Source organism: Apaloderma vittatum, unplaced genomic scaffold (assembly GCF_000703405.1).
Source record: "Apaloderma vittatum isolate BGI_N311 unplaced genomic scaffold, ASM70340v1 scaffold24795, whole genome shotgun sequence".
Lineage (NCBI taxonomy): Eukaryota > Metazoa > Chordata > Aves > Trogoniformes > Trogonidae > Apaloderma > Apaloderma vittatum.
The window spans coordinates 2,804-22,744 of record NW_009715791.1 but is presented as its reverse complement, the minus strand read 5'-3'; the positions used below and the strand labels follow the sequence as shown (position 1 = coordinate 22,744).

The window sequence follows — 19,941 nt, the reverse complement described above, 5'->3', positions numbered from 1 at the left end:
GGGGCCGCGTCTGCCTGAGCGCCCCTTCCAGCAGTTCTTCCCCTCCCTCGGGAAGAGTCCCATCCCCCAACCCAGGCAGAGTTGGGCCTCAGAGCCCCTTTTCCCCCCTCGAACAGAAAATCCAACCAAAAAAAAAAACACAACAAAAAGCCAAGCACTCGCCATAGCTGTGGGAGGTGCTGCCCCACCCAGAGCGTGCCTGGCGCTGCCTCACAAGAGCGTTTGCCACGTTTTCGAGACACGGGTGGAGCACCCCACGGAGCTCCGTATCTCCCAAAACGGTGGCACGTTTCGCAACGGCCCCACAGCAGAGCTCTCTCCTGAAAGGGCAGCCGGAGCAAGCCCCTGTCCCCTCCGCAGCAGAGCAAAGGCACCGTGGGGAAGGTTGGGTGTTGTCTTCAACACAGGCCCCGTTCCTTCTTCTCACAGAAAGTGAGATTTAGAAAGGGAAACAATCCAATTTCATGCCGCTCCCTCAAACCACACTCGGAACAGAGGCAGAATCGACACCACATAGGGGCAACAGGACAATACCCCAAACCCCCGAACCTTTCTCCCTTCCCTCCTACTCTTCATCTCCCATCCGAGGAGCTGGAGGCCCAACACACGACAGGCAAAGGGCAGGAGCAGCATTTCGCATTCAGGCGGCAGAGAATGGATGTGGAAGGATTTTGCGAAGTCGTTAAGAGGCATCATTTAGTCCCCACAGGCATTTCTGAAAAAGTCAATTTCAGGAGTTTTACACAGCCTGCAAGAAACAGGGCTCTCAGCTGGATAATGCAGGGAAGTGTAACTATATAGGAGCAGCGATTTAGAAATAAATCAGTATTAAAATCCAGTAATTTGCTGCTAGACAGGTCAGGCAATCAGAGGAGGAGAAACTCGAACACACAACACTACCGCAGTACACCAAAGCACAAGGTGCCACTTCACAGGAGTCCAGCACATTTTTATCAGGCTCAGCGCTAGTCTGGTGCTCGGGGGCTGCTGCTCCGACCCCTCCTTCCCCTTCCTCTGTCGATTATGTTTAAGGATAGAAGAAAGCAAGAAAGACACAAAACCCAGGGTCCACCTCTTGTCCAACTTGGTGCACACCCAAAGCCAAGGGCGTGGAAAGGTCCCTCCTCCCGAAGGCCAGACAGACACATGGGACGCCTGAGGCTCAAATCCAGGAACCGCGAGATCCTGAATCGGATTTCACATAGCTTTCACTGTTCCAAGGTTGCAACTGCAGAGATCAGCCCAGATTTATTTTTAGGTGCTCCAGCCCTGTGCCTTTTTTCCAGTAATTCTGATCAAACTCGTTCCTGGAACTCAGGAACAGGTTCAGCCCCAAGACAGCAGTTCCTGCGGGTTAAGATGCCGCTCCCAGCAAAGATGTCAGGGAAGGAAGAAAAGACAGATGCTGGCGTCACTTTATCATTTTCTACTTTATTACTTCAAATTAACAACCACGATAAAGCTCAAAAAAGTCCAATATTTACACAGGAAAAAAGTACAAAATTCCCCCCAAAGTTCTTCAGGTTTTTTTTTTTGTTTTTTTAAATTACAAAGTAATAAAAAGTTTTGCTCTTTAATTAAAAAAAAGAGAGACAGTAAGAGGGGTAAATAAATTAGGAAAAAATAGGGAGGAAAAATAAAGTGTTAAATAGAAAGGATAAAAACAAACAAAACAAAGACTAACCCCACCCTCCCCGCCCTGCCAACAACCCATCGGCTCCACACTACAGTGACAGTGTGTCTGCTACAGGCCATAGGTCGCAGTGGTGATCATTGTGTTTCAAAGCCCCAAGTGCCACAAAGCAGCTTGAGTATTCCTAAATTATATTTAAAAACAACTAAAGTGGGGGGGGGAAGGGGAAGGGAGATGGGTGGGAGAGGGCAGGAAGGGATTGTGCACGTACAGTGGGTCTCACTTGGGGTTGCATGAGGGAAGGAGAGAGCAAGAGCCATCGCTCTGAAAGAACACCAAACTCCAGTTTCTGTGCGCCCCTCTCTTCTCCTCAAGCCCTCTCCGCAGGAATTAAAATTTTTAATTAAAAAAAAAAATTAAAAATAGAAAAACACGCACAGCCAGACGAAAAAAAAAAAGACCCCGCTGCAGGGATGGGAAGTGTATTTCTCCCTGTATTTCAGCTCCAGCCTTCCCATCCTCCGTGAGACCAGGTGCCTCTCCACAGAGATCCTTTGGCGCGTGAGGACCGCACGGATCAGGGAAGTCTGGCACTTCTCCCGACAGCTGAAAAAAAAACAAAAACGCAGAGAAGCCACCCAAGGAAAGGAAGTCAATGATTAGGCTGTTGCCACAATTCCCCTCACAGCTTAAAATTCATTTAATGCTTGAGAAAATAAATTCTGTTATAATAATAAAAAAATCAGACTTCTACCATCAAGTGTGGCTGGAATCTGATTCCCTCCTGGCCCACAAGGCTGGCTCCTGAAAAAAAACCAAACAACCCAACCCCCCCTAAAACAAAATAAAAAAATCATACACCCCCTCCCCCCCATTCCCTGCCCTCAGAAAAAAAGGAGAGCAAAGTTAAGATTTATATGGCAAGAAACCATATGATCTGAAAGTAATAATAAGGGGGAAAAAAAAGAAAAAGCTGCAGACATCCAAGAAGGATTTAAAAGAAAAAAAAAAAAAAAGAAAAAAAGAGAGAGAAATCAAAACCAGGAGCAAAGAGTCAGGAGAGGGAACTGGGAGTAGCCAGTGGGGGCAACAGTAGGGCCCAGGGTGGGGCTGGGGGGGCAGTGGAGGTGTTCCCACACAGCTCCCGCATCGTCAGCTTCTCGGAGGTGCTCGCGCTGGGGGATGCAGGCGGCCCCTCTCGAAAACGGGTCACGCCAGTGCAGGGGCACAGCTCAACTCCTCGTCGTTGGCAAAAAAGAAATTCTGTCGGGTTTCTTTTATTTTTTTTGTTTGTTTTTTTGTCTTTTGTCACTTTTTGTTTGTTTTTTTGGGTTTTTTGTTTTTTAAAAGAAAAAATACAGTGAAGACACTAGAGAGGGAATTAAAAAGAGAGAAAAAGGGAAGAGATGTTAGGAGAAAAGGCACTTCCCACCACATCCAATGCAAACTGGAGTGTAACAAATCAAATCAGCCCTTTCTCCTATACTCTTGCCACCCCTCAGAGTTACCTTATCCAGCTACTGTTGTTTCCTCTACCAAGAGGCACTCGCTAGCTATGCAAAGTCTTGCACATTTGATTACATGCTCAGCACCCTCCTCCCCAACGCTATCACCATGTCAGAAAAACATTCAGGAGCAACTAACAAAACCACTCCCTGGCCCAGCACCTTCTCCACCCTCCTTACCCAGGAAGCTACCTGCACACCTAAAATAATCCACCACCCCCCCAAAAGTTTTGGCAGCCAACTTTACCATCCAAAGCCAAAAGACATCTCAAAAGCAAGGTGAAGGGAAAGGGAATGTACCCATCCCCCAGAGCAACATCAAAGCTTTAACCTAATCCCTAACACCAGCAATTCCCTCCTTGGAGGATCCTGGGCATGAGGACAGGCTCACCTAAGCAAACACTGGTCCAGTGGCAATTGCTCCTCACTTCCCAAGGTGATCAAATGGCACACTTGTCTACAAGAGAAAAGGAAGACCAAGTAAGGAATGGAGAGGAAGAAAAAAAAACACCAAGGGCACAAAACCAGAGAGGCTGCACATTTCTCTCAGGACATCTTTCCTCCCAAGAGCTTACCGTTCCACTTCTCCAAACCACTGCGGTCTGGAAGACAAAAGATGAAGGCTTACTTTAAGCCAACCAGAGCTAAGGAAACAGTACTGAGGGTGGTCTCGAGAAAACATGTAACTTAAGAGTGAAGGTGTAACGTGGTACCACCTCCCCTCACCACACTAGAAGCTTCAGGCTCACATCAGCTCCAGCAGATGAGGTAAAAACCCCCGTGGGGCCCCACAGTCCTTCTGGGACACCCAGGCCAAGGCCACGAACATCACAGCAGGGACTCACCTGTGATGCTGAAATCCGCGACACTTCTTGCCGCCCTGTGAGGTCAGATGAGGAGACGTTGGCAGGAGCTCCTCGGTGTAACCTCATGCTGACCTTCCGCTCCCTGTCCACTCTGGAGATTGCTCTGGGGGACGTGTTTCCTGTTGGACAGAGAAACACAAGAGAAGAGTATGAGGCAATAGTTCGGGTTTCCAGACAACAACAGGGGCAGCACCCTCCCCCAGCTCTCCCACCCCCCTCACCGGACTGTTGGATTCGGGAGGTGGGGGTGGAAGCCATGGGCTCAGTGACATTCCGAAGACGGTTGGCAGTGGCTCCAGCAGGCGGGCCAGGGGGTAGCGCTCGCGTAGCTGAACCCCGGAGTTGCCCCATCCTCTCTTCTCGCTCATGCTCTCGCCGCTCCCGATCCATATCCTCGGGGTTCCGGGCTGCTCCCTGAGAATGAGAGAAACCCCCACACTGTACACAATTGTCAGGCAGGAGAGATAGCAGTAGCCCCGGACAGAAAACACACAGTGCTCCATCCAAGAAAGCACAGCTCCATCCCCAAAACATGTCTTCCCCTCACCTAGAGAAGGCCTCACTCTCTTCCATGAAGACACAGCAAAGAAAGCTGCTATTGCAATCCACGCCTGTGTCCCACCTCCATACAGTTCTCTTTCAAACATCTCTACCTACCTATCTAGTGATACACATACTCCATCTGACACACTTGATAATACAACAGTAGCTGTACCCCCCAGTTAGCACCACCAATCACACTGCCTCTTGTCACTCCACCTGGTTCCCCTTCTCAAGTTCCTCAGTAGGGGGCAAGTAAAAATGGCAGGCAGTTTCCAACCTTCCTCCCCCATCACTATGATACAAATCAGCCCCTGTCTCCTCCAATCCTTTCGTCACACACACTCACAAATTTAAGCATGTTCCAGTCAAAGACATAGTCGTAGGAGAAGCCTTGGCGGTGGAAAAGGTTGCGGAAGAGCTGCCGCAGGTATGAGTAGTCAGGCTTATCATCGAACCTCAGTGAGCGGCAGAAGTTGAGGTATGTCGAGAACTCAGCTGGAAGGAGGAGAGAACAGTTGGTTGTTGAACACCATCTAACCTTCTCTGTCCTACCGCGGAGGCACTACAGCCTTTCAGCAGCAGCGTACTGGACCAGGACAGCACAAATACAGGGCTGTGTAACAGAACTGGAGCCTGCTGGTTACAGTGCTTTTGGCCAACCCATCCCTATTTTACCAGAGAAAATGCTCACACATCTCTTTTTCTGGTGCTCCTCCAAACAAGAGGCAGGAAGTCAGAGAGTCTGCTGAAGGGAGAGTAAGAATGCAGGCCTAAAAAACAAGTGGAGATGAGCTTTGGGAAGCTCAGTCAGACCAGAGGTTCTCCTAGTTCTATAGCTAGTCTTAAGCAGCGGCCAGAAGTAGACAGCTACAGAGGAGAAAGACTGGGGCAAGTATGTCTGACACTTCCACGGACATTAGCCTAGCTTCTACCTACTTTTAGTTCAGGGAACTTCCTGATCTAGATGTGGTTTCTAGTAGCATTTACTAACTCTCAGTGGCTCTCTCTTCCACATAGTTGTCCAACCTCTCCTTGAATTCATGTAAGCTTTAAGAACCCACAACTTCTTCTGGGAAGGAGTTCCACGGGTCTGCTACTGGCTGTGTGAAGACCCACATCATCTTGTTTTGAAGCCAGCAGAAACAAGTTTTGTTTCTCTTCCAATACAAGAATTGGGGCCATCAAATAATCAGCTCCCATCCAAACTTCTGGAGGCAGAGTAAGAATATAGACTTTTACCATCTCTTTAATCACCTCTTTTCCAGGTTCCACCAAATCCATTGCTTGCACAGAAATCACCTCACCTCTGATCACTCTTCTGGCCTTTCCTGGACCCTCTTCCAGTTCTACCACCTCCTTTCTGAAATAGTGGCAAGGACCAGAGCTGTACAGCACACACAAGTGGGCCATGGGTTTAGCTACACTGTTTGGGCTTCTATCTTTCCTTGCACTTCCTAACATTCAATCCACTTTCCTCAGTAGTCACAAAGTGCAGAGCTGATGCTTTCACAGAACTATCTACTGTAACTTCAACAACTCCTTGCTGAGTGGCACTGGTCAGCTCAGGGCCTGCTATTCTGCTTGTGACATGAAAACTAAGCCTCCTACTCTCCCCTCACATATTTTACTCCACATTTACCTACAAAGAACTGCATTTGTCACTTAATAGTCTGGTTATTTCTCTTCCAAACTGTTTCTGAGGTCCTAAAGACTCTTCTCAACACGGCCACATCCTTACTGATGCAAGGCTTGACTCTCCACAAAAACATCTGCATTTCCCACTTCCGCACCAGAACTGCATCACCACTGGTCTCATATCCTTCTCATCACTGGTGTCAGCAGCACATCCTGGTCTGGAAGTACTGGACATTGCCCTTCAGGACTCAAGACTCCATGGGGTTTCAGCAGGAGAACAAGCCATGCACTGGACAGGACAACCATCAAGATGAGAGGACTTACAAGGGTACCCTTTGCAAAGCACCTCGATGGGCGTTGACATCTTTTTCTCGCTGATCCTCTCATACTTTTGGCGCTTGGTGGCAGCCTTGAGGCCCTGCCAGGGCAGTGAGCCCAGGTTGAAATACATGAGCACGTAGCCCAAGCTCTCCAGGTCATCGCGGCGACTTTGTTCTGTGAGAAGAATGTTAGAGTGGCAAGGAGTGAGCAGCAACCAAAACTGCTTTGGCAATCTGGCAAGCTTGGGAGGTGAACATGGAACAAAAGAACCAACCCCTCTTGCTTCTTTGGCAGATCTCTATAGATAGATAAACTCTTAGAAGGCATTCCAGTCCAAATTCCTGCGGGGATGTTCATACTGCAAAAGTTAAAGCGCTCCTCTCCCCATTTAGCCCAACCCACTTCATAAATGAATAATTACTCTGACTACTTCCTCACTCGGACAAGCCTTAATTCACAAAAGAATTCAAATAGCTCAAGAAGTGCTGCAGCGACACTGCCCACTTTGCTCTTCCCAGGCCCAGAGGAAGGGAACCTACATTTCTCCACCCAGAATGATACTTCACCCTGCGGATTAGTCATGGCAGAGGTAGTCACAGAAAGACAAAGCTAACAGAGGTAAGCCTGACACAACCCTTTCAAGCACATGTTCTAATTAACCTGCTGATACTCTTTACACAGGGCAGAAATGAGGAACTACCGACCCCTTCTTGAGGTAAACAACTTTGTTGGTAGTTTAGAGAAGGCTAACACGTAATACTGTGCAAAGATCTTTCTGGATCGGTGGCATTTTTCAAGCTGTGGAGGAGAGAGGCATGAATACAGAGGTACACTTAGAACAAAAGGTTCCCCTCTAAATGAGGAATAACTGTGTAACTGGCATTGCTACCAGATCTACTCAGAGCATGGGTTGCCTTTAATATGCCATAGTAAGGGCCCGCTTTTAGATGCTTATTTTCGAAATAAACAAACAAAAGTTTCCCAAACAAACCCATCCCACATTAAATTTGTTCTCTAGAACGGCCAAGATATTTTAAGTTGTAAGTTAGCTCAAGACAGAGTTGATGCAGAGTATCAGCAACGGAAAACGTTGACTTGTTAACTTGTGAAACTCCTCCCAGCTCCTCCAACATCCTTACAAATTCAGCTATAAATTTTACCAGGAAGCTCTTGCTCCTGTTCCCCTCCCAAATATAACAAAATAAAAAACTATGAAGAAAGTACTTTACATCTTGAGGAGGACAATAACTGACATAGGTAACAGAGAGGCAAAATATGGCTTGAGGGAGAGCACAGGGGTCAAGACTAATCTTTTAGATTAATTTCCTACTACAGCACATTTTGCTGGATTCACTGTCATGTCCCAGAATATGCTGCAGATTATGCACAGGTCTGTAGGTTAATTCTCAGTATCAGTTACATGCCACCACCTGCCCCATCCAAAGGGCAGTAGATTATTACAGCTACCCTTGACTCTGCTGGCTGAACTGAACCCTGATCATGGAGCAGCTGTAGCAGGTCACAGAACTAGATGTCCAGACGTACTGATGCAAGCTGTGGGTGACCACAGGCCTTTCTTCTCCTGCATGCCTCTCAAAAGCTCCTAGTGTTTTTGAGGACTAGGAGGCTTGGCAAAAAAAAAATCAGATTAAAAAAAGCCACCATTTGGGCTGCAGAAGCATAGGAGGGTGTCTTCATTCTATAACTGAGAGAAAAGAGCTTTTGCTTCAAAGCATAGGAAGTGCCATAAAAACACTATGTTCCAAGACAGGAGTAGAGGAGAAAACAGAAATGCAGATCCCCAAAGTATCTTGTTCAGAGCATGCAAAAATAGTAGCAATTTTTAAAGACCTCTCTAACTTACTGCCCTAAGTTGCCCACTTTACAGGGGCTAATGCTTCCTAATCTTATCAGGCTGCTGCCAAAGATAACTACGTAACTGGCTGGGAGATGCTTATATGCTACAAAGGGAGACGGAAGAAGAAATCCAGTTTTGCATTTAGCCCAAGGCTGGTCTACGTGTACTCTCAGAGGGCTGCAATTACACACCATGCATACCAAATAAATAAAACCGAACAATATTTGATAACGACCTACATCCTGAGACAGGAAGCCTGTTAGAACGCACAGCCGGGGCCTGAAAGCACAGGTGATGAGTAACCTCAATCCTGCAGTTTGCCAGCCCTCAATTTATCCGTGCTGCAGCTTTAACACCTGTAACTGCGAGTTCCCTGTCTGAAGCGTGAAGGTTCCCTTCTGAGGAATAGCAGAAGGCAGGGAGGAACCAGGGAAACCTACTGAACAGACAAATCAGTCTTTTAGAAATAATTCAGAATCTTGCCTCCAAAATCTGGTTTGAACTCCACACCGCTTAAGGTAGGTTGGATCACTCATCTCCATTCACATGGAGCACAGCAGCACTGAGCATGGACACAAAACCCATCCAGAACAGATGTTGCTCTGCAAACACATGTCTAGGCACAGCATCGGTGTTTTGGGAAAGGCCAGAATTTGAGGCTTGAGGTTAAGGGAGACTGAAGTCAGTGGCAGACGCTACACGTCCTGACTAGAGACATGGGCAGGGGTTACAAAACCAAACTGGGCAGCTCACTGGTATCCATTACATGCATGCAAACACAACTATGACTTTATGATATGATCAACATAAACAGCTGTAAGCAGGACACCCCACTACTAAAATGCTGAATGATAAATGTCTGATTGTGAAGCACCCCTAAAGTATCACTTCTCAGATACATGTGATAATTGTAGCCCACTTAAACAATTTCAGTGAGATTCTAATCCGTGGGGACCCTGAAGCACCAAGATGACGGGTCACAGCTGTCAAGCTACCTCAAAACATTGTATCTGTCTTTCAGCTGCAACCCAGCTACAAAATCCTCAGTTGTACCTTGGATGATGGTGAAGAGCAACACTTCCTACACCCCATTTCTTTGTATCATCTTCAGTTACTATTACACATCCCCAAGCTCTCTCAAATTTATTATTTTTTTTCTGCCTGGCTTCATACACCAACAGCCACAGGATACTAGATAATATTAGACAGCAAAAGTGGAGTAATTAGCTGGAAAAAAAAAGTTCACCTCTACATACCAAAGAAACATTATTTAACATCACTACTTTCCACTTTTAAAAGCTTGACGATCACTGACTAACTCTTGCAGCATACCTGAGACTGAGGCAAAAGATCTTACTCTACAGTCTGAGAAGAGAAAGTAAAACACAAGTGACATGAATGCGTGCCCAGAGCAAGTCACTCCAGAAACACGATTACAGTCATGACCTGTGACACCAAACCATGTTTCCTCTCTCCATTTCATTTCAGCTACCTGGGGAAAACTTACTCTGGCAAAGACAGGACACCACATACTGGCTGCCTTGGATGTAAGGCTGGGGACTAAACCTGGTTTTTAGCAATGTAATGTGCCTCCTGGTCTCCAAGGTCAGTGCTTTTTCACCCTCACCCTGATCCTACCCAAAGCCATGCTGTTCCCATGCAGAAGTCAGCTGTCAGCACTGAGGCCAGCCAAGCTGCAAGCAGGCTTAACCAAGCGACTACACACACAGATCTGATTTTGCACACGCTGGGACTGCACTTCCCCTTTCTCTCCCCACTGCGTGGCAACCGCCCTTTAAAAAACACACAGAAATCTGGAACGGGTGACAGAGGGCAGGATGAGCAGAAGAACTTCACGCTCTGCACAGCCTACACTGATGCCATCTAGGACACGTGTTTGGGGGGGAACTGTCCTCAGCCTCCTGTTACCCAGACAGAGCCCACCAGGCTTCTTTCGAGACCCCTGGGCGTCTATTTCAGACTTCACAAGCTCCACGGGGTGCAAGGGACTCTTATCCCCAGAGCATGTGAAAATTGACTGGAATGCGTGAACCAAAGCCTGCACAGTCCAGTGACTCCCCAACAGCAATTCTCCAGCTGTGGAAACCCTCCCCAATCTCGTCTCCTACTTTTTCACTCGATCACTGGGAAAAGAATGTATTTCCTCCAGACATCGGAATGCCCAATCCTGAGCTTGCACATTCAAATAAAGGCATTTATTCATCTGCTATTCTCGTCACACGAATACCCCGAATACCCCGGCACCTGGTTCCTTCCTTCTCCCTAAAACGCATTAATGGAACATTAAGGCAGAGAATTTAGTCTCTGAAAAGTCAAAAAAATTCAGATTGACGGTTCCCATGGAAATGCTGCTAACTCACAAATGTGGCTGTCATACGCCCTGTGGCAAGGTCTTGAGAAACAGGAACTCCAGCTGCAGCCATCATACCCCCATCCTCTTTCCTCCAGGCAAGTCATGTAACCTTTATGCCATTCAGGAGAACTATCTGCAACGTGGAGATAATACACCCGAGACCTGTTGCGCAGAGTAACTCGTACCCAGACCTTCCCAAAGCAAAGGGCATGAAGAGAGTGACGGCTGTGCTCAGACCGATGGCATATGTAATGTGCCCTTGGATTAGTGTTCAGACATTGTTTGTTCATCCTGATACACAAGCCAAGCACGAGCAGTAAAGGGCTAAGTTGGGGTGGGAGGAATAATAAAGTCCTTCGCTAAAAAAATCCCAGCCAGTTCCACAACCAGACATTTAGCCTCTCGTGATCAGTTCAGACAGAGCAGGCACACACAAAAGAATCGACAGACATAGCAGTGAGAATTATTTTGTGCATGTCTCCTTGTGGCAGTTACCATGGTTGTGGAAATCTGGACTAAGAATTCAATGGAGAGCGAGTTATATATAAGCAAGTCAAGCCAAAATACAGAAGACCAACTCAGAAAGCTCCACGAGAACTATTTTTACTACATGGAAGGGCAGGAGATCACAGCTCACTCTCAACACGTAACACTCCCCATTTCAATACAAATAAAGCACTTTCAGTCTACCATTAAACAGCATTAAGCAAGGAAGACAGTGGGAAAATGCTTTATTTTCTGTAGGTCAAGTTTTGACTCTGGATTTCTGAGAAACCGTCTGCAACAGGGGAGAATGGAATAAAGAGGACATGAAATTCTGTGGAATCTGTTTGAGTTCCTTGGTCTGATTTTCAAATTCCCAACTTAAGTATTTTGGAATAAAACCTCCTAGAGATATAGACTGAGCTGCAAACACAGGAGCTACTCTTCTGGCTCCACAGGCAGGGCAGCAACTGTGTTTCTGCTCATCAGATTCATCAGTTAGTAGCAGAACCAACTCAGCCTGCTCAGAACAAACCTACAGTAACTAAGAAACTCACACAGTGGATAAAGTTTAGCCCAAGCAGGGGAAAAAGGTGACACACCACACCGAAATATCTCATTAAGGAAGAGAAAAACCTGCAAGAGGTTTTCACCTGTGTTCCTCACAGCAACCAAGTGTTGTGCATCAGGGGTTCATTTCCAGGACAAGAATCTGTGTGACCTCAGGAGGCTTAAGTGCGGTGGGTACTAACCTGCACAATGTTTTCACAAAACCTGGCATGATGGCCATCACCAGTACGAGACCTGGCTGAACCAACTTTCCTAGTCTAGTTTTAACCCTACAGTTACTAGTCATAGACACGAAGAACACAGCCCTATTTCAGCAGTGAGAGAGTCTGAGGCAGCTTTAGGGAATGGGGCAGCATGGTTCAGACACACACATATTTTGAAGGCCCATGACAGCTGATCCTCAATCACAAAACTTGGATGTCCAGGCAGCAGGAAGCCTCCCCTCATTTCAGGTTCTTGTACATTTCCAGGAGTATCAACTGTTGGACTTGATCTTAGAGGTCTTTTATAACCTTAATGAATCTACGATTATACGATTCTATCACCACATTGCAGCATGCCTGTCCCCCCCAGATCAGAGTCACAGAATAATCATTGCTGAAAGCACTCAGGAGTCAAGAAGAGAGGTTTCAATCCCACAAACCCGAAACGTTCAGTGCCTGCAAACACACCTAGTTGTCTGCAAAAATTGTGTGAGGCAGTTAGCAGCAGTAAAGTCAGGGAGCCAACAGTCTTGCTGTCAAAAAAAAAGGCCCTGCTGTACTAAGCGGCGCACAAAGGCATACCGGCAGGATTTTGAGGAGCTCAGAGAGCCACAAAAGGCAGGTGAGGTAACATAGGCCTGACAGTTAAGTTCCCCACCATCCCAACACAGGTCAGCAGCAGAACCAGGCACAGAAGCCAACCCACCCCTCTTCTTGGGTGACACTACCTCCCCTGGAAAGGCCCACCAAGGGGTAACAGCAAGCTCACCAATTCCCAGGTGGGTGTTGATGGAGGCATAGCGGGCTGTGCCAGTCAGATTCTTGTTTTCCCGGTAAGGGATGTGCTGGTGGGTCCGGGCGTCTCGATACTTCTTAGCCAAACCAAAATCAATGATGTATACTAGGTTGCCTTTTTTGCCGAGGCCCATAAGGAAGTTGTCTGGCTTCACATCTCGGTGGATGAAGTTCTTGGAATGAATGTACTCAATACGGCTGATCTGGAGCAGGGACACAAAGTAAATAAACAGTGAGACAAGGTAACCTACCATAATTGCATCTGTTAAAAAAAGGCACCCTGTCCAGGACACTGCCCTGTCACAGCAGAGCAAGGGACATTTTGCAGAGAATGTCAGAGATGACGGTCAGGGAAAAAAGACACACGCTGGAAGCAGAAGGATCCAGAGACGAGGAACGGAGATGGAATTCAACCCTGCGCACCATCCCAGTCCTCCATCTGATGAGGTCGCCATTAGCACCACAAGGAAGGATGTGAAGCAAGTTTGTACGGACTAACACCTTGAGCTTCAGTACTGACACCAGTCAACTTTCAGGCTTAGCCAGGCTGGGAAAGGAGTGGGTCCAGAAGAGCCACAGGTCTTAAACCCAGGGCACAGGCAGTTAAGTCAGGATCGGTAGCAACACCAGCTGTTTGCCACACAGACAAAAGCATCTATGTACTCGATGCTAACACAGGGTGAGCTGCTGGGGAGGAAGGAGGGATGGAGACCAAGAAAAGCCAGCAGTGCCTTGGTTCTAGGCCCCCAGATTCATCAAGAAATAGAAACCTAGCAGCCAGTTGCTGCTAAATGAAAAAAAGTCTAGGACACTACATAGCAGTTCTTGAGCAGAGAGGATGGGAGGGGGAAAAAAAAAAAAGACAAAAAAAGAAAAAAAAAGACATGGAAAAGGAGAGTAGGCACAAATGCTTCAGAGGAAACTCACCATCTGGTCTGCCAGGAGCAGAACTGTCTTGAGACTAAATTTGCGGGAACAGAAGTTGAAGAGATCTTCCAGGCTGGGCCCCAAGAGCTCCATCACCATCACATTATAGTCCCCCTCTGCTCCACACCACTTAATGGAGGGGATACCCACTGAGGAAAGAAAAAGATTAAGCCCACAGAACAGGGGAAAACTGCTACATCCCCTGCTGACAACATCATATGTAACACCAAATCATTTCCCTTCTAAGGCGCTCCAGAATCATTTCCTTCTTCAACCACTCCCCCGGCCCCATCCTCTTCTCCCCATCTCACCTCCTCCCTGCATCATCTTGTAGAACTTGCTTTCAATGTGGAGTTGGGGATGCTTGGTTTTGACACATTCCAGTTTGATGGCCACCTCTTCCCCAGTTGCAATATTGGCTCCTGCATAGAAATGAGAGTGAAATGAAGATTGTGCAAGCTTCCACTGAAGCTAAACACTTTTAACAAGGCCCATACAGATGGCAAAACCTTAAGATTTGACATGAAATTTATTCTCTGTGACAGAAATGAGATGCAGACACTTCAACTTCATACAGAGTTTCCAGCACTGCTGTTTGCAAAGGCAAGCCCAGAGGAAGGCACATGAATAGGAAACCAGCTCTGATTCTGCAGCCAGGCTAGAACAACAGTCCTACAATGTGTTAAACGCCTCGTTATCTCCAAAAGTGCCAGACTTTGGGAGGTCAAGCTGTACGTATCAGCAGTAACTGAACTGAGTGGAAGTTTTAGCTGTCCCTGATCCCAAGCCCCTGAACCCAAGCCAGCCCCCGCAGGCAGTGATATGGAGTACATCTTCCCCAGCAAAATTACTGGTTACCTCAGGTACACAGTTTCAACGGAGCCAATTAGTTCAGGAGGAGACACTGCTAACATTCCCAGCTACCTCTGGTTTCTCCACAGCCCTACCTGCTCAGTACAGCTCCCCTCTCTCCTGAGAACTTTAATAATACCTTTATCTTTTGCCAACACAGAAACATTTGCTATATCCTAAATTAGAAGTGTGAAGAAATAAACAGAATCCGGTACTGAATTAAGCTACGCAGATGCCTTTGTTGAAGGTATTGCTAGATAGTTTGCAATGACACAAAACCACCCCCTGACGCGCTTCTTTCCTGAGAGCAACTGAGCTGCCAGCCACGAAAGCCAGCACTCTGGTCCCAAAGTACTGTCAAAGGAGGAACATGCTGCTCTTTCTCTTGTACTAGTTGAGAGGATTCCAGATGTTTCACATCATCCGAAAATGGAAAGAATGAAGATCTGCACATAGGTCACGGGAATGACACTCAAGACTTGCTTCTCTCCCTCTCCCTCCCATGCCTGCCTCAAACACACAGATGAGCCCTTCCTCATATCCGGAACTATTAAAAGTTGCACTCAAACACAAATAAAAAAGCAGCTCTGATCACAAGCAGATTCTGAACGCTGTCATAAAATAAACTACTCCAGAAAATGCGTGCCAAGCATGAGCTGGGGTCAAAGATGACATTTTGTAGATATCCCACAGCTAGTTCTGGTAGGTCCAGTTAATTTGTGGCCCCTGATCCCTGCAATAACACTTTCGGAGTCCACAAGGATAGCTGCAGACAGATCTCTCCATCCATCCTTTTTCACATGCTGCCTCCAGAGTCAGGAGAAGGAGAAAAAGGAAATGTTCACACAAGTGAATCCCTTCACCCCCCGGATCCTAAAGAGATCCAGCTCCTGTTGAAGAGTTCTGGCTTGTAAACAAAGTTAGTCAAGAGCTGTCTGCTAGCAGCAAGACGTCACCTAGATACTACAGTGCCGGGTCGAGACAGACAAGCTGCTAGGAATTTGTAAGAGAGGAACAAAAACAATTGGGGCCTAGAGGGATTGATTTACTAAGAAAGATTAAAAGAGCTAAATATGTAACTTAGACAAGAGATACAACTAAGAAGGGTGGGGAGGAAGAATAGGACATGACAACAGCCTGCAAGTATTTGGAGGCTGTAAACACTAAGGAGGGAGAGGAATTATTTAGGGTGCTCTGAGGGAGGAGAAGGGGGAACAATGGTATAATTTAATAAGGGGTTTTACTCAAGAGCCAGAAGAAAAAGGGAAAAAGCCATCCTGAGAGCTAGAGCCATTTGTTCAGAGGTTATTTCTGGAAAGATGCTGATGTTTTCCACTTAAAAACTACCAGCCAGCAAAGCAAGTCTGTATGCTCCCTTCACTCCACCACAAGATCCTTCTTACAAGCATCAGGAGTGCAAGGAGGAAAAGAGCAGGAAAAGGGGTTCAGATCACAGTAAGAACATGGCCCTGGATTGGTATGTACCTTTTAAATTAGCATTCAATCCCTGAACCTCATTCAGCGCGGAAACACACAGGACATCCAAATAGAAAAGTGCGCTTCTTTTCCTTCTCTTTCCCCTGCTTCCAAATGCTCTGCAGCAGCTCCCTGGGGGAATTTTTCCTTCTCCTAGTCCATCTGCTGACACACGCGCAACGATAAGTCTCGCTGACTTTAGGCAGTGGCAGCATTATCATTTTGAATGAACCCTACTCCCCAAAGCTGAACAGTGGAAAGATGAATGAGTTCTCATCTCCACATTACCCTGTGTGTTTAGTAAGATGATGATGCATCCAGCTACTAGGCTGTCTGCAGGTGGGGAGTGTTACCTGTGAGCATATAAAGCAGGAAAAGGGAAAGGAGGGGCAAGGCTCAAGAAAACTTAAGATTCTGAAAAATGTGAATATGCCATTTGAATGATCAACATGGCCTTCAGATCCACACTCTGAATAATCCAGATACGTGCTAGTAGTCTCTTAGAAAAAGAAAAGACAACCCTGTGGCCATGAACAGCAAGAGTAAGATCAGTTTGACCTAATGAAGGGCTGTTCTTTACTGAGGGACTCACAGGTGAACACTTTAGGCTCACTCCCACTCCAAACCCCTTAAGTCTTCAGGTTGCTCCCTACCATTTCTTGGCTAGAGATCTACCCAGACTGAGACTACCACAAGGGTGGAGGAAATTCAACAGAAGGAGTCTCTCCGATCCTTTGTTCCATGCTCTAACCACCATCTTTTTTAAAAATGCAAGTACAAAAGCAACAGTTCTCCTCTCCCTCTCCAGACTGGAAAGCACCGCATTTCAGACAAATGCAGCAGAGCCTGCCTAGCTTCAGCCACTGCAGAGATGTATGTAGGATTGGGGATAATTCCTAACATCCACCCCCAGTCTCGCTCCGCTGTGGGGGCTGCACAAATTCAACTCATTCATCTCGAGCTGTTTGAAATGGGGCCCCGGGGACAGAGGATGTCACCGGCTAAACAGGATCTTTTCGGAGCGAATGCCTTGCTGCATGTCTGATACAACGAACACCGCCCTCCCCGCACATCGAGAAGGCCAACGGGCACATCCCCCCCACTCTCCCCACTGCCTGCTCCCCTCTCCGCTCTCGCAGCTCAGCACGGGAAGAATGGAGGGCTGGGAACAGATGGAAGAAGTCAGAGAGGACGAGAGAGAGTTAACAGGCTGGGAAACAAAGGGAAGGCACTCCCCTCCCAGCAAGGGAGGAGCTTGCCACCAGGAACTATCCCCAGCCAGCACAGGTCCCAGCATGCTTTGTCTGCCCCACCATCCCCAGCTCCTCTTTGCCACCAACATCCGCTCCAGCACATCCTGGCCCCTAATAATCCGCATCCCAGCCCCCAACAATCCCCGTCATGTCCAGCAACCCTGCCCTGCCTCTTGGCCAGCACCTCTGACAAAGCACCTCCCCTTCAAAAGCCAAAAGATCTTGGCAATTCCTCTGCAAACAGGGTTTTGCTTTTCAAAGTGAGTGTTTTTAGAGGCAAATAAATGGGCTAGCCAAGGCCCAATTTCCCTCCCCAGCCAACATGGGGAAAACACCCTGCCTAGCACATCTACCCCCCAAAGAAAGGCATGGAAGCAAGACCCTGTGCTTTAAGCCCCAGATGAGGACTAAGAGGAGTCCAGCCTTTGTGTCTGCCTGTGTAGAAATTCAAGTTTCCTTCTGACAGGAAAACCCAAAAGCAAACCCCAAAGAGCACAGCACACAGTACCCCAGGGTCACAGAGCACGTTCTGAAAGAGAGCAGCTGGGGATAAACCACACAGTCCATGCTTGCCTTCAGAGACCGATAAGCCCTATCTGCTTCTGCTCCATCTCCACTCCATCATCGAGAGAGAAGCGCAAGGACAATCCGGTGTGAGAGAGAAGTTCTCGTGAATGAGTCCCTCTGTCTGCAGAGCAGACTGTGAGAGGACAGCCTGAGCACAAGCGTCCTCCAGACACACCATCAGAGACTACGTGCCGGATCCCTCCAGGCTGGGGAGTCGCCCAGGCTCCAACAAGTCTCGCTATCACTGCTTCAAAACACGCTGCCTTGCACCTCAATGAACATCACAAGGGCTTTGATACTGCGTTCAAGTAACTCGGTTGAACTCAGCAGCTGAGGCACTCTGCTGTGCGCACCGCACCAGGGCGCTGGGGCTTCCTCTGCCTCTCCTGTTTTCTGGTTACAGGCAAGGAGGGCACAACCCCTTCACCCAGAACCTGTTTTCTATGCCCCCTCGGTGCAGGTGGATGACCTGTTACATGGTGCAGAGGGATACAGCATCAGGCCTTTCCATTCAGTACCTCCCTTCCTTCTCCAGACATTTTGCAAGATCCCAACAATTTATACTGTCCTGGAGAAGGCCTGAAAGGCTTCAAGGCCTAGTATGGATGGAAAATGTTGTGTCTGGGCTATCACCCCTCAATCCCTAGCACCTGGGAATTAAAAGCATCCGAGATACTAACTGGTTGGAGGGCCACAGAGGAGTGACATCAGGAGTAGGCTGCAGTAAAGGCAGCACACAGTGGAACTGGGATCCCCGATCCATTATTTATCATCTTTGTTCATGCTCTGGATAAAGGTGGCAACAAAGCCTGTTACTGATGATTCCCACAGGATACTTAATCAAGAGAGGCTGCCAACACCAATCAAGAGAGAATAATAAAGCAAGAGGAAACTGGAGATAAAAGCCAAAAGTAGAAAACAGAGGGTGATTTACAGACACGGGAAAAGTAATCTGAACTAGAGGTATTCAATTAAAGGAACTGAGAGAGGGATGGGAAGATGTTGCACAAGCTAGAAGAGATCACCTACAATACAGCTGACAGGACGCTAAGGCCAACTCTGCAACCCAATACAGTGCTGGTGATGGGGGAAGCCAAGGAGACCCAAAGCAGTTTAAGCAGAGGCATCATGTTACAGATCTCTCAAGGGTGGCCCTTCACTGCCAGGCACTGGAAATGCCACACCTCGAATGCTCTGTGGGCTCCAAGCTGCTCAGCACATGGACACACAGGGAAAAACTGAAAGAGCAGCAAGAGTGAGGAGCAGTACATGTACTGTGAAGCAAAACACAATCCACCTGAACAAATTAATAGCCAAGGAGTGCACAAAAACCACCTGCAAGTATCCAAAGGGTACATACACCAAGAAGAAGAGGGCAGTCATTCTGCTGAATGGCAGGACATCAGCTAAGCAGGTAGTGGTGAGAACTAGATGACAGGTAAAGCCACACCAGCTCTCACAGAGGGATCAATCACGCTACTGGGTAGTCTCGCCATTCTGGCCCCGCATGGTTTGAGCCAATAAAAACATCAGGAGGCAAAGTACCAGGGAACGTATCTACACATCAGGGTGCTGGTTTGCAAGAGCTTCTCCCCAAGCGACCTGCTGTGGTAAGAAGAAATCCAGCATCTCATGGGCTCTGTCCATTGAGCTCCCAGCCCAGGTCATTCCTGACTAACTCTAAATCCCATTACAGATCCAAAGAGATCTGGGCCCCAGGTCTTTAAGGAGGCCAGCGTCTCTGATCCTTTTACACCTGGCCTCAACCTCTCTCACAGGTGCCAGACCGCCTTTTCCACTACCAATCTTCCCAAAACTTTACTCTTTCTACACTAAAGGAACAGCTATTTCTCCTCCCTTTCCACCACCCACTCTTTACAGAGCTTATGGCCGCACACACCCAAGCTCAAGAAAAGGAAGCGAGAGAGCTGGAGCAGGGTGTATGACAAATATGCCCTGAATAGTCCAAATCTAAATCACTCTGATCAAACCCCACTGCGTCTCCAGTATTTGCAAGGCAAAGCTCAGCTCAACCCGCTTTCTTTGCCATCAGAAAACTGACAGCAACTAGGAGTATTCC

At 47.5% G+C, this 19,941-nt stretch overlaps 1 protein-coding gene across 1 annotated transcript in view; it reads right to left on the bottom strand.

Annotated features, from left to right (window-relative positions):
• Window positions 1–2,947: 2,947 nt before the first annotated feature.
• The window catches only part of CSNK1E (casein kinase 1, epsilon), a 17,246-nt gene continuing 252 nt past the window's right edge, over window positions 2,948–19,941 (bottom strand). The window contains exons 2-10 of the mRNA XM_009869302.1: window positions 14,025–14,135; window positions 13,714–13,862; window positions 12,761–12,989; window positions 6,507–6,677; window positions 4,894–5,042; window positions 4,226–4,418; window positions 3,984–4,123; window positions 3,530–3,595; window positions 2,948–3,002 (exon numbers count right to left, since the gene is read on the bottom strand). Of these exons, the coding sequence (XP_009867604.1) occupies window positions 3,563–3,595; window positions 3,984–4,123; window positions 4,226–4,418; window positions 4,894–5,042; window positions 6,507–6,677; window positions 12,761–12,989; window positions 13,714–13,862; window positions 14,025–14,135 (1,175 nt within the window). The 3' untranslated portion in view covers window positions 2,948–3,002; window positions 3,530–3,562. The remainder of the gene's footprint in view (window positions 3,003–3,529; window positions 3,596–3,983; window positions 4,124–4,225; window positions 4,419–4,893; window positions 5,043–6,506; window positions 6,678–12,760; window positions 12,990–13,713; window positions 13,863–14,024; window positions 14,136–19,941) is intronic.